Below are 13,574 nucleotides of genomic sequence, written 5' to 3'. Positions count from 1 at the left end.
TAGTCATTCCCAGGGGCTTTCACTTTGCTTGAAAGTATTAGCGAGACCACATCTGTGTCTTGCACTGCTGATTCATGGAATCAGGAATGCAACAATCCTTCCTTAGCCTACATCCACACTTGGAGCTAGGGGTGTGATTCCTAGCTCATTAAGAAATACGCTAGCTCAATGAGAGCTAAAAATGGTAGCATAGCTACCATAGCATGGACAGCAGCAAGTGGCAGCACAGGCTAACCACCCTGCGTATGTGCCCCCAGGGTCCAGGCAGGTTTGTACTCAGGGCAGCTAGCCTGGGCCATTGTTGCCCATGCTTATTTAGCTAGCGTGAGTATGTCTCTGGAAGCTGGGAATCACAGCCCTAGATCCAAGTGCAGATGCAGTCTTGGTTTCAATCTGTATACTGGATTGACCACAGCAGAGAAGTTATAACATGAAAGACACTCTGCTGTAAACAAAATTATTGCAATCTTAAATGCTTTTCTGAAAAGACTGAAAAACTGGCGAGTGAGCTCCCAAGTGGGTAAACGTTTACAACTAATGATTTTTTTTTTTTAACATTGCACTAGCTTTCACAGTACTACTCAAACACTCTGTATTTACTAAATGTTATAGTTAGTGTGAGGAATCAAGCCTAGCACCTCACTCATTTAATCCAGTAAGTTTTCACAAGGTGGAACTCAATGTATATGTTCAAACTTATTGAAAACAAGAACAGTGACCAGGACCACCACTGACTCCTGCATACTGGAATATTGATGAATTTATCTAGTGCAGTGGTTCTCAACCTTTCCAGACTACTGTACCCCCTTTTTAGGAGTCTGATTTGTCTTGCATGCCCCAAGTTTCAACTCACTTAAAAACTACTTGCTTACAAAATCGGACATAAAAATACAAAGGTGGCACAGCACACTAGAACTGAAAAACTGCTTACTTTCTCATTTTGTCTGTATGAAATTTTAGTTTGTACTGACTTTGCTAGTGCTTTTTATGTAGCCTGTTGTAAAACTAGGCAAATGTCTAGGTGAGTTGATGTACCCACCTGGGAGACCTCTGTGTACCCTCAGGGGTATGCATACCCCTTGTTGAGAATTGCTGGTCTAGTGAAGCCACTTGATTGGAAAGACTAATGCTGATCAACCCTATATCTCACTTGTGTATTCTTTGAAAATACATTTGGAAACCGAAGTTGCAGGTAAAACTTTTTTTTAATTATAGGATGCAGTAATTGCAATATTTATTATTGACCCAGACCAACATCCATAGAAGCCAACTGACAAATTCTTATGAACTAAAATTAGCTTTGCATTGGGTTGGGTTATCATAAGTGAGTTTGGAAATGAATAATCATTTTAAACGTGGACCAGCATCCAAAGAACTATAAAATGTTAACCCTAACAAGTGAGAAGATAATTCTTTGTTATATTTGCTTTCTAGTTGATATAGAAATATTCTAAATTATACCTATCACTTATTAAATTAACAGAACTTACCTTAAAGCACTACTAAAATATCTGATTTTGTGACTACGGAAAGCCAAATCTTGAAAAATCCACTCACTCCTGATTCTTTTCCAGGCTAGTGCCATCAACATCTTTAGAAGCTAGTTTTTGTTTAAAATTTCCAGGCCCTACCAGTTGGGAAGAGAACCTTCCAAATTCTGCAGACAGGTGTATCTCCATATTATTATTATTATTATTATTATAACTGTCTCATAGAACTGGAAGGTCATCAAGTCCAGCCCCCCGCCTTCACTAGCAGGACCAAGTACTGATTTTGCCCCAGATCCTAAGTGGCCTCTTCAAGGATTGAACTCACAACCCTGGGTTTAGCAGCCAATGCTCAAACCACTGAGCTATGCCTCCCCCCTCTCCCTCCAGTTGAAGTGCCTCTGCTGATGCTCAGAGCTTCCCAAGCTGCTGCAGAGTGAGAACACTAAACAGTCTTATCAGCTCCACTGATGCTATTCAGCAGGTAAGTCAGTTGCTCCTTGGGAAAGCTCTGAGCAGCAACAGGTGACAAATGGAGCTACTTCTGAGATAGGAAAATCCAAAAGTGAAGAGTTTAGGACATGTGTGGTTGTGGAGACATTCCCAACACAGCAGTCACATGATATTGTGGAGGTGATTGGTGGGCTTCAGACTTTGGTCTAATTAGTTGGAGGCAGATGTGAAAGATGAGCCCCTGAGCAGGGTCCAAGGAAAACAGTGTTAGGAATCCCTGCACCTTTCTCTCTTTCCAAGCAGGAGGGAGAACTGGCTTCTCACCTCAATACTGGTTTCTGGCTAACAGGTTTACTTCTCTAGCTATCAGGTAAGATTTTCAAGCCCTGTATGGATGAGGATGGGCAGGAGAGATAAATGGCATAAATTAGAAGAGTAGCACAGATTTTGGAGAAAGAGCAAGTTATATGGGCTACAGAGCGAAGGGGGAACACTGAAACCAATCCAACAAAGAATGTCATGATAGAACAGAGGAGGAAGAAAGTGGATTGATAAGTTTTTTTTTCATCCTGAGTAGTAGGCTTACTACTCTTACTAACAACTGCAAAGTTAGCTCACAAAGAGTAAAACTGGCAGCTGTAAACTGAAGGGTAATTCAATCTATTACATGCTGTCAGTCAAACATTTGATCTACTGTGCAGCATTCTTTCTGGTTTTTCCATTTATCAAACCAAACCCATATCCTAACCAGTGAATGCATGGGTTGCACCAATTTCATCAGGAAACACAATCACTTTTCAAATCCCAGCAGTACTGTCTGAAGGCAGCAAACATTCAACATTTTGATAGTTAACTTTTGTTAAATTCTTTTAATAAGACAAATGTCCCCACAATACAAGTAAATCAGACTGGTTACAACTTAGATTACATAATGCAGATTTAATTGACAAGTATTCTGAATTAGTCTTTCCGTAATTGAAGTGTCTCCTCCTTAATACCATCTTTTGTGACAATGGAGATCTTAAGTGCATCTCCAGTGTATACATCTCTCTCAGCTGCAGAAATAAAGACATCTTTAACTAGTTGCATAGCCTTTTCCAGGGACAAAGGTACATGCTCCACATTTTGCATATTCTTGAAGCCAACCTAGGAAAGAAAGTGACATTGGATTACTTTGTTTCACAGGTTTTTAAAAATTCAAGTAAAGAGAAATTGTAAAATTAGTTTAGTCAGACATCAGAATTGCCAGGCTTAAGTGTGAACAGAAATTCTAAAACAGATCAATCTCTTCCGAACACCCAAACACTTGCAAAGGGATTTGGTTCAACAATTTAAACTTTAATGTAAGGCTGCTCAAAAGCTGGTGCAGTGTGTGCGCGCGCGCGCGCTAGTAATTCTATTATACCTACTGAGTAGAGAGCTGGAAATTGAGCTCAGGATAAGGCAAGCATATTTTTTCTCATCTCCAACGAATATACAGTAGTTTTATAAAAACCACAATGAACATTCAAACCGAACCAGTTCGTACAGAGGCTTCCCATTCTAGCACTGCTCAAGAGAACTATCACACTCACAGCATTATATGCTGGTCATCCAATAGGACACAAATCTGTTTACACATTGCTTTGCAGTACTCTAAGAACATTAAGAATTTGCACAAGTGTGAAGATTCAAGTTTCTAAAGGTTGTCCAAGACTTTCACTTTGTTACATTTACCCTTAACAGCACAGTGCATGGAAAGAACCACAATTCCACAGCCTAACTATGTTACAGCCCTATTACATAGGAGCCATGGTAAAATCGTTCGGAAGGAATGACACAGAGGTTACCAAGATGCAAAATAAATATTTTTTGACCAAATAAATATCAAGACTACTTTACCTGGTTGTCAAGTAGGGGCTGTAGCATGGCACTTGCTGAACCACCAGCTTTGAAGGCATCTCTCTGGTATGAACCTACTGGGTCAAAGCTATACACTGCTCCCTTCCCTTGAAAAGAAAAAAGTTTATATTAAATCTACATGCCAGAAAGTTATTTTCTTAATGATATACAAGATCTACTGCAAAAACACTACATATACTAGTTTTCAAGCCATCCTGAGACAAGATTAATAACTTGACCTCTGAAGAAAAAGTTATTAGATGTTTGAGGATAAAGACCATCTTGGATTCTTGGTCAAAGCCATAGAATAGAAGATCCTAATGGTATTGTGGCTGGAGCTCAATTAAATAATTGGAAAAGCTTAAAAGCCAGAGATAAGAGCATGCTTCTGAGGTGCTAAAAGTGTCAGTTACCTTCCAAGTTTTATTAAACTGCTACTTTTGTATAATCCATATCTCCAAAGGTTTTGATTTGAAACAGTGTATTTGTTAATTTCACAGGCCATTCTGAAAAGGAATATGCTGCTGGAACAGCTCTGCCTACCAATAATGATAAAGGATCTGAAGGTAAAGTTAGCATTAAGATGTGAGTTGGTAAAACATTTCATCACTAAAAATATTTCATCTTTAAACTAGATGTATATGCTTGGCCCCCAAAACAGGCAAAGTCCTGTGAACAATGGCAATCCATGCCATTGGCATTCCAGTGTTCTGCACTGTTGCTTTTCCAAACAGCCTGAAATACAAGCAGTGTATTCCAATCCACCTTAAAATATTAAACATGAAAAGACAGAAAGGTAGAAGTCTTTTTAGCAAAGATGTTATTTCAGCTGTTTATAAGTCATTTGAAAAAGTAGGATTTAGCCATCTTTAGATTTTGGAGTTCATACACACTCAGACTCTTCAGAGACTGACGCAGGTATATATCAAGATGTTGGTGAAAACTATAAGATTGGTCATATAAACTGTGCATTAGATTACCTACTAAAAGGGATTATAATACTTACCAAAACTAATTTTATAAAGTGCTGAGATACTCAAAAAAAAAATTGTAAGTGAAGAACAACGTTATTTCACGTAAGAGAATCAAGCATACAAGCTTCTTCAAACTGTACCACCAGTCTGCTTCAGCTGAAATGATTGCCCTTCACCTGCAGAAATCAGCCGCCTCTCCCTTTGCTCTCCACAAGCAAGTCTAAGTCTTTACCTTCTTCATCGAGCCCACCAATGATGTTGTAAACGTAGTACGGAAAGAAGCGCCGAGAATACAGGATTGTAGACAGCATCGCTGCAATAGCCCCAGTAGTCATGGTCTTGTTATTGGAATGCTTGTACATCTGCAAGCACAGAAAAAGGTGGGTTAAACAATAATATTAGAATAGTAAGTGGACATAACCACTGTTTTTATAACAAGTAAATTTCAAACTAGAAGAAAAGAGTGCATAGCAGGAGTATAATTCAAATACATTTAATGATTATGAAAATTCAATTAGTAATCTAAAAACAAACTATCGTGTTTAAATGTGTGTGTACATATTGGGTTTCTTAAAGTAGTTTAGGCACAAAATGTAGGTTTCATACAGAAGTTTTTTATAAAACAGATGTCATCTGGTCACCAACACTAAAATATTAAAATTGGTTTTTTTTAAAATATGCCTTTACTCTTCACAATTTGTGTGTTCTAAGTGCCTTTGCATTTTACTCAGTTTGGACAGTAAATACATATAAGTATTTCTAGTTCTTTCACTAGCAGTGCTACAATGTTTGGGGTATAAACACTTTAGGGGAATGTTTGAAACAAAACAGCTACCTGTACTTTGTTACATTTTTATTTCAGTTCCTCCACCTGGTCTAATTATTGCTCTCTTCTCTAATATTTTAATAAGGGTTTATTACTTTCATTTATACATACTAATATCAAATTTAGCTACCTTTAGTCTTGCTTCGATAATTTTAGTCAATGTAAGGCAATCTCCATGAAAACCACTGCATCCAATGACTGTTTGATCTGTTCTGTAAAATGCAAAATTTGATAATATTTCAATGCTATCAACTACACCAGTTTCTTACATTGACAAACAACACTAGGAAAGTACAGAATGTATTCTTAGCATTTTTTAATGCAATGCATCAGCGGGTAACAATGATCAGCTAACTCTCTATAGACTATTAGCAAGTGATTTGCAAATCAATATCGCTCTATATTCCAGTTTGGGAACCACTTATCTAGCAGTTAAGTGCAAGACTGTGAGAAAGGAGAAATAGATTCTATTCCCAGTCCTGTCAGCTAATTTTGTAATACCATGGATATGTGATTTAACCTCTGTGCCTCAAATTGCCAATCTAAGATTGGAACAACAGGATTTACACACCTTACAGGGCTATTGAGAGGTTTAATTAACATTTTATAAAGTGCTTTGAGATCACTGATTGAAAGAGCTATAGAAATGCAAATCAACATATTAAACTTTTATATAAAAGAGGGTCAATAGTCATTTCAAGCCTAACTATTTACAAACTATACCATCTAAAAATTGACAATATATTTTATTCAAAGCTGTTAAGTGTTTAACTTTAACAACCTAAAGTGAAAGCTTTTTCTCTTACTACAAGACTACATCAATGATCAGCAGCCACCATATTTCAGCAGACCGAGATGGTACCAAGGTAACTCACCTCTGGACACTACCAAGAAGTTACTGATATGCTAAGGGGTTAGCCAGGAGAAACTTGAACTCATGTGAACTGTCAAAGAAGACAGAGGATTTGCATCTGTAGCTGGTGGCAGTTTGGAGTGTAAGTGAGGCATTTGCCACATTTAAAAGCATATAATGATAAACTTCTTAAAGGGGACACTATCCAGGTACACTGAAGGAAATATAGGAGGAATGTGAAAGAAGATTGATAAAGGAATTGCTGACATTAACTGCTGATTTCTGCTAGGGAGCTCTTTGAAGTGCCACATGGTCTACTGAAATAATAATGGACTATTGACATTCCTGATATACAGCCACCAAAGGAAACACTTTGGCACCCCAACTACTGGGTGTCAGGAACAGGCAAAGCTATTCACAACAGCAACTCTAAATGCTGCTACAATTAGCTACACACTCTTAGGGGTGCCCATCAAAAAAAGCAGATCTACTTACCTTGTGTTTAGGAAATCAAAAACATCAGGTGTCAGTGAAATTCAAGCAGCAAAACACAAACTAAGACACTTGATCTCATTTACAGCATCACAACAGAGCCCAAATTAAACCCTTACAAACTTGCATCTTGTCTTACTGGAATTTTTTCTAGGACAGCAAATGAAAATTCTGGTCATTCAATCTCCCCAAGATGCCATACTACAAGATTAAAACTTACAGTTTATAGCATTTTGGACTGTCCCGGCTGTGAATTGCATAACCTTCACTCAGTCGCGTGTCTGAGGCAACAATAGAAAAGTCTTCTCCAGCAATTGCCAACACCGTTCTTAAAGAAAACAAAGACTAATGTATAATCATGATTTCTAACAAATACTCACTGAGGTGATAGGGAAATGTAACTAGTGCATGTTCTCAAACTGATTTGAGAAGCTTTGTCACAACAATGGAGCTTCTTTCAGTCTTTAAGCAATTATGCTTCCTACTAGATGTCATACTGTCCAGGACTCAAGATTTCCAGAAGGTTTTTTTAAAAAAGATAAAAAAAAAAAATGCATTCATTCATCGTAAGTGGCTGCTTCATGTCTATATACTTTGGGTGGTGGTGGGGGTTATCTGTGTAAATTCAGTCACAATCAAATTTATAGACAACACGGAGAAGGACAGCACACAAGTAGGATGGCAAAAACTTTATAGGGACCTGTGCAAAGAGGCTGAGGATGAGTGGAGTATCGATCCTGATGAGGTTCAACAAGGACAAGTGCAGAGTCCTGCACTTAGGACGGAAGAATCCCATGTACTGCTACAGACTAGGGACTGAATGGCTAGGAAGCAGTTCTCCAGAAAAGGACCTAGGGGTTACAGTGGACGAGAAGCTGGATATGAGCCAACAGTGTGCCCTTGTTGCCAAGAAGGCTAACAGCATTTTGGACTGTATAAGTAGGGGCATTGCCAGCAGATTGAGGGATATGATCATTCCCCTCTATTCGACATCAGTGAGGCCTCATCTGGAGTAGTGTGTCCAGTTTTGGGCCCCACACTACAAGGAGGATGTGGGAAAATTGGAAAGAGTCCAGCGGAGGGCAACAAAAATGATTAGCGGGCTGGAGCACATGACTTATGAGGAGAGGTTGAGGGAACTGGGATTGTTTAGTTTGCAGAAGAGAAGAATGAGAGGGGATTTGATAGCTGCTTTCAACTACCTGAAAGGGGGTTCCAAAGAGGATGGATCTAGACTGTTCTCTGTGGTACCAGATGACAGAACAAGGAGTAATGGTCTCAAGTTGCAGTGGGGGAAGTTTAGGTTGGATATATTAGGAACAACTTTTTCACTAGGAGAGTGGTGAAGCACTGGAATGGGTTCCCTAGGGAGGTGGTGGAATCTCCTTCCTTAGGGGTTTTTAAGGTCAGGCTTGACAAAGTCCTGGCTGGGATGATTTAGTTGGGAATTGGTCCTGCTTTGAGCAGGGGGTTGGACTAGATGACCTCCTGAGTCCCTCCCACCCCTGATATTCTATGATTCTACAGGTAAAATCTTACACAAAGGAAGTGAAAACAGCTCAGACATATATGATGGGAAGATGCAACTAAGCACCAATATCTTCACATTTGAGAGTTTCATTTTCATCTTGTCTTAATACTATCCTAGTTTTTTCAAATAACCAACTGCAGTAGTTGCCACAAGTAAGTTGCAGAATCAGAAGACTGGAATAGGTGGTGGGAAACCCAAGGATCTGTTTTTAGAAGTGGTCCAACATTATGAAAAATTCTGTGAACCAACGAACTAGTGTACCTGTGTGCCCAGATCCCACAGTCACCTAAGAAAAGTGTCAGAGTAGCAGCCGTGTTAGTCTGTATCCGCAAAAAGAACAGGAGTACTTGTGGCACCTTAGAGACTAACAAATTTATTAGAGCATAAGCTTTCGTGGGCTACAGCCCATTTCTTCGGATGCATATAGAATGGAACATATACTGAGGAGATATATATACAGTGTATATATACTGTATATATATATATATATATATATCAATATATGTTCCATTCTATATGCATCCGAAGAAGTGGGCTGTAGCCCACGAAAGCTTATGCTCTAATAAATTTGTTAGTCTCTAAGGAGCCACAAGTATTCCTGTTCTTTTTAAGAAAAGTGTATTGATAAAATGTCTAATCCACTGATAACAGTTATCCCCAGGTAGCTTTCAACACAGTGGTTACAACTTTTATAGGATGATGTTGCCACTGTGCTTTCTGAACAATGAAAGGTGGTTTACCTTAAGAATATTGAGGATAACAGAGTCTAAAATGCACATGTTCTAGAAAAGCAGCATGCATCCGAAGAAGTGGATATTCACCCACGAAAGCTAATGCTCCAATACGTCTGTTAATCTATAAGGTGCCACAGGACTCTTTACTGCTTTTACAGATCCAGACTAACAGGGCTACCCCTTTGATACATGTTCTAGAAAGAAAGGGATAATCTGCCAGGATAATTTGTCATTACAATTTCAGAGAAGGGGGATGAGATTACAAATGCAAGCCAGGAGATTATTACACCTTACTTTAGATTTAAATTAGAGCCTTTTGTTGGATGATCCCTTCCAAGTGTAATGGTGCTTCTAAAAAGTTGGACACAACACGGGCATTTTTCATCAGACTAAATGCTGCCTTTTAACGTCCCTTTGCCATGAAAGCCGCTGCACTACCCAGCTCCAATATAGAAAAGCAGTTTCCAAAGCTCCTTTCCTCAACATCAGTCTTTCAAACAACATTCAAGTGCACGGACGGCATTCGTACGCTACCCAGAGATGTGGGGGCAGGTGCTCAACTATTCGTGAAAACAGTAAACTACACGCTGCCACTGAGACATTACAGCCACGAGTCCTCTTTACATGAGGGTCTTTTCATTACGTTGTTCGCCTCCCTTCTCTGCAGGCAAAGGGGGCCCCTGCAGTGTAAAGGAGCAAGAGAGGAGACAAAACCCCACACTGAGCAGCTCAGCGCGGGGAAGCTGCTGCGGGGCTCCGAAGGCACCAGGGTTTCTGTGAATTCCCCCGCGGGCTGGTTCGCGGCCAGGCTGCGGGAAGCAGCAGCGGGAGGAAGCTCGGGTCTAACGTGCGGGGAACGGGAGCGGGGGCTGTGACCCGGACGTGGCCCCCGCGCCTTGGTCCCCGATCCCGGCGCCGCGCTCGCAGGCCGGGCCTGGGGCAGGGACAGAGCGCGGGGCGCCCGCCGGGCTCGGGGATCTACCGGGGACAGAAAGTGAAAGCGACGGGTCCAGCAGCGCCGCGAGCGCCCGGAGGGGCAGAGGCGGGATCGCGGGGCTGAGGGTCCCGGGGGCGGGAGCCCGGCTCTTTACCCTCCGTTGAAGGTGTAGGGGGAGAACCGGTGCTGCACGGGGGCGCCGAGCTGGTGCCCCATCCCGGGCCTGGGCTCCGCGTAGCCGGCTGTAGACAACATCCTGGCGCGGGTTGGGAGCCGGTTCGCTGCTGCTGTCTCACGGTAAAATGGCGGCGCCGGAAGCGGAATTCCTCCCCTTACTAACGGAGTCCGCTCTAGGCTCACGCTGGCCTGGTCTCCACTGCTCCGTGCTCTGCGTTCTCCCGGCGCCGGCAGCGCCGCCTGCAGGCTGGAGGAGTGAACGCCGCGCGCCCGGCCTGCAAGGTTCGGCGTCTGCAATGAATGCTCCCCAGTAGAGGGTGGGCAGAGGCGCGTTGCCTGCACCGAGCCAAGGGTCTCCTCACATGACGTCCCAGAGTCTCAGCATGACACAGGCCGAGTCCGGAAGAAAATGAACTGGCACAACTTGAAGAGCAGCTGCCCAGACATTCAGCCAGCCCCAGCGCTGCCCTCTAAGGCCCTCGTCCTTTCACTGAGCTGATTTGGTTGAGGGAAAGTTTGTTTGGGCAACAGCTCCTCAGTCAGGTGGCATGCTGGAGTTAAAGGGCCCATGGCTGCTGAGAGGGAATGTGGTCAGATATGGGACAGCTGAGGAGAACGCCTGCTTCCTCCTCTCAAAAACAAAAAGCCACCCCGTGTTTAGGAAAGTAAAAGCTTTCAGGGTTAAATCCTAGAAAGAACAGGAGTGTCATGATGTGGTTTCACACTGCTCATCCCATGCTTTTAAGTAGGACAACTGCACCTATGTGATATTGCTGCCTGCCTATATATTTGATACACTCTCTTCTCAAAATCCTGTTGCACCCCCAATTAAGTAAACAAGCATCTCATCAGTCACTATCTCCCCCTGCATAGAACACACAGCCACTAAAGTCACTAGCATTAAGTTATCCTTTTCCTGTTGGGTGCACAGCCCAACACTCACCCAAGCACTCCCAGTCTGCTGCTCAGGAGGTCCAGCCAGGATAAGCCCCTCCCGTGTTGACTCAGAGTCGCCTGCCCGGGGGAGGGCTGCCACGCACCTCCTCCCTCCACAGGCACAGCAGCTGTTCGCTGTTGACGGCGGGGAGAAGGCTGGGGGGAGTCCTCCTCTCTGACCCCCCAGGGCAGCCTGTCTGCTGCACCCCAAACTCCTCATCTCTGGCCCAGTACCACGCCCCCTTCCACACCCCAACTCCCTGGCCCAGCCCAGAACCCGCACCCAGCACTCCAAACCGCATCCCGTACTCCCTCCCAGAGCCTTAGGCAGGTGTGGGGAGGGAGGCAGGACTTGGACCCCTTCCGGGCACCACCAAAAATTATACAAACCTGCCTCCCCTGTTCTTCATTACTGTGGCAACAAAACCTAACTGCACTGACTGTTGGCTCACACCTCAATTAGAAAAGACAACATTATTACTTGTGTAGCTAGGTAAAACAACTTCAACATTTTTTGCAAGGAAGTATAGTTGACTATCAGGCCTTGCTGGATAAATTTGGCATGGTTACCAGTGTGGTGCACCCCAGCAAAATGCCAATATAACACATTTCAAGACCAAATTGCTCCCCGCAGTGGACAGACTATCACAAGTCTATTTTGAGTAGACTTGTTCCAAACAAGCCATCTCCTGTAGGGACACCATGAGGCATAAAATATGGACAAAACTAATGTTGTTAAAAATAAATTTAATCTAATCTTGGACCACAAACACCGGAACACCCTAATCATAGTTGTACAGCTATTGTATGACATAAGAGTTGAGGACTAAGTGCCCTAACTCTGCATTCCACTACCATAATATATATAGATTTCTTTTAAATTGAAACTGAACTCTGAATTTCCTGGGTTTGTAGTGCTTGCTCTTTGGATAATTACAACATCCTGATAATGTTTTTTACTCTTAATTTTTACTTAATTTATGTACTTTCAACCTTAATTTTATATTTACTTAGCTTTTTTCTGGAGATTTATGAATTGGCATGTGTGAATAAGACTAATGAACATTAGTTTCTAGCTTTAATAACATAAAAATTACTCTATAGACCCATCATTATTTTCTGAAATTTGTATTTGCTTGAAAAAAGACTAGGGAGTGTGTGGTGGGGAGGCAGAAAGTTAATGCAGCTAAAGGAGGATAAACATGGGATTATATATCTATTTCAGAGGGGAAAGGTCTGTCTAGGTGGGGAGGAAAGGCCAACTGGATAAAAGCCATCAGGAAGCATGGCGTTAGCTAGGTGCTGTAAGGGATATCCAACCAAGGTTTTTAAGACAGTGACAATGAATCATGACCAGTCTGTGGATTAGAGGAAAAGCAACCACCCAAAACAGCATCAGTTGGATCAGTTTACACTCAGGATGAAACCTGTATTTACATGATCCTTAAATTGAAAACAAAAATAGTCTCGAGTGTTGAGTTTCCACAGTAAGGCACTGCTCTGAAAATTGCTCAGCACGTGCAGTAACTGGAGGCAGCCTGGAGTGCAGATAATTTTGAAAAGGAGCATAAAAGTGAAATCTTTGGTGAGTTTAAACACAAAAAGGAAGCTTACAAGAAGTGGAAACTTGGACAGATGACTAGGGAGGAGTATAAAAATATTGCTCGAGCATGCAGGGGTGTAATCAGGAAGGCCAAAACACAACTGGAGTTGCAGCTAGCAAGGGATGTGAAGGGTAACAAGAAGGGTTTCTACAGGTATGTTAGTAACAAGAAAAAGGTCAGGGAAAGTGTGAGACTCTTACTGAATGGGGGAGGCAACTTAGTGACAGATGATGTGGAAAAAGATGAAGTACTCAATGCTTTTTTTGCCTCGGTCTTCACAGACAACACAGAATGGGGAGGAGGTGAGCAGCCCTCAGTGGTGAAAGAACAAGTTAAGGACTATTTAGAAAAGCTGGATATGCACAAGTCCATGGGTCCAGATCTAATGCATTGGAGGGTGCTGAGGGAATTGGCTGATGTGATTGTAGAGCCATTGGCCACTATCTTTGAAAACTTGTGGCAATCGGGGGAAGTCCCGGACGATTGGAAAAAGGCAAATATAGTGCTCATCTTTTAAAAAAGGAAGAAGGAGAACCCGGGGAACTACAGACTGGTCAGCCTCACCTCAGTCCTTGGAATAAGCATGGAGCAGGTTCTCAAGGAAACCATTTTGAAGCACTTGGAGGAGAGGAAGGTGATCAGAAACAGTCAACATGGATTCACCAAGGGCAAGTAATACTTGACCAACC

At 42.2% G+C, this 13,574-nt stretch overlaps 1 protein-coding gene across 1 annotated transcript; it reads right to left on the bottom strand.

Moving 5' to 3' along the window:
- Nucleotides 1-2,789: 2,789 nt before the first annotated feature.
- PSMB1 (proteasome 20S subunit beta 1) lies at nucleotides 2,790-10,496 on the bottom strand. The gene is made up of 6 exons (XM_054023922.1): nucleotides 10,323-10,496; nucleotides 7,187-7,294; nucleotides 5,752-5,833; nucleotides 5,028-5,157; nucleotides 3,822-3,928; nucleotides 2,790-3,086 (listed from the first exon to the last, which is right to left on the bottom strand). Exons 1-6 carry the CDS (start codon nucleotides 10,421-10,423, stop codon nucleotides 2,901-2,903), a joined length of 714 nt encoding a protein of 237 aa, XP_053879897.1. The 5' UTR covers nucleotides 10,424-10,496; the 3' UTR covers nucleotides 2,790-2,900.
- Nucleotides 10,497-13,574: the final 3,078 nt, after the last annotated feature.

Source organism: Malaclemys terrapin, chromosome 3 (genome assembly GCF_027887155.1).
Source record: "Malaclemys terrapin pileata isolate rMalTer1 chromosome 3, rMalTer1.hap1, whole genome shotgun sequence".
NCBI classification, from domain to species: domain Eukaryota; kingdom Metazoa; phylum Chordata; order Testudines; family Emydidae; genus Malaclemys; species Malaclemys terrapin.
Note: the sequence above shows the minus strand (reverse complement) of the source record. Positions and strands in the feature narration are given on the sequence as shown.

Bases quoted from the DNA above. Each gene is read 5' to 3' on its own strand.
- PSMB1 (XM_054023922.1), bottom strand. From the start codon at position 10,423: ATGTTGTCTACAGCCGGCTACGCGGAGCCCAGGCCCGGGATGGGGCAC. The intron at 7,295-10,322 runs GTAAAGAGCCGG...GTTTTCTTTAAG, and splicing joins CCCTACACCTTCAACGGAGG to AACGGTGTTGGCAATTGCTG. The intron at 3,087-3,821 runs GTAAAGTAGTCT...TTTCTTTCCTAG, and splicing joins AGCCCCTACTTGACAACCAG to GTTGGCTTCAAGAATATGCA.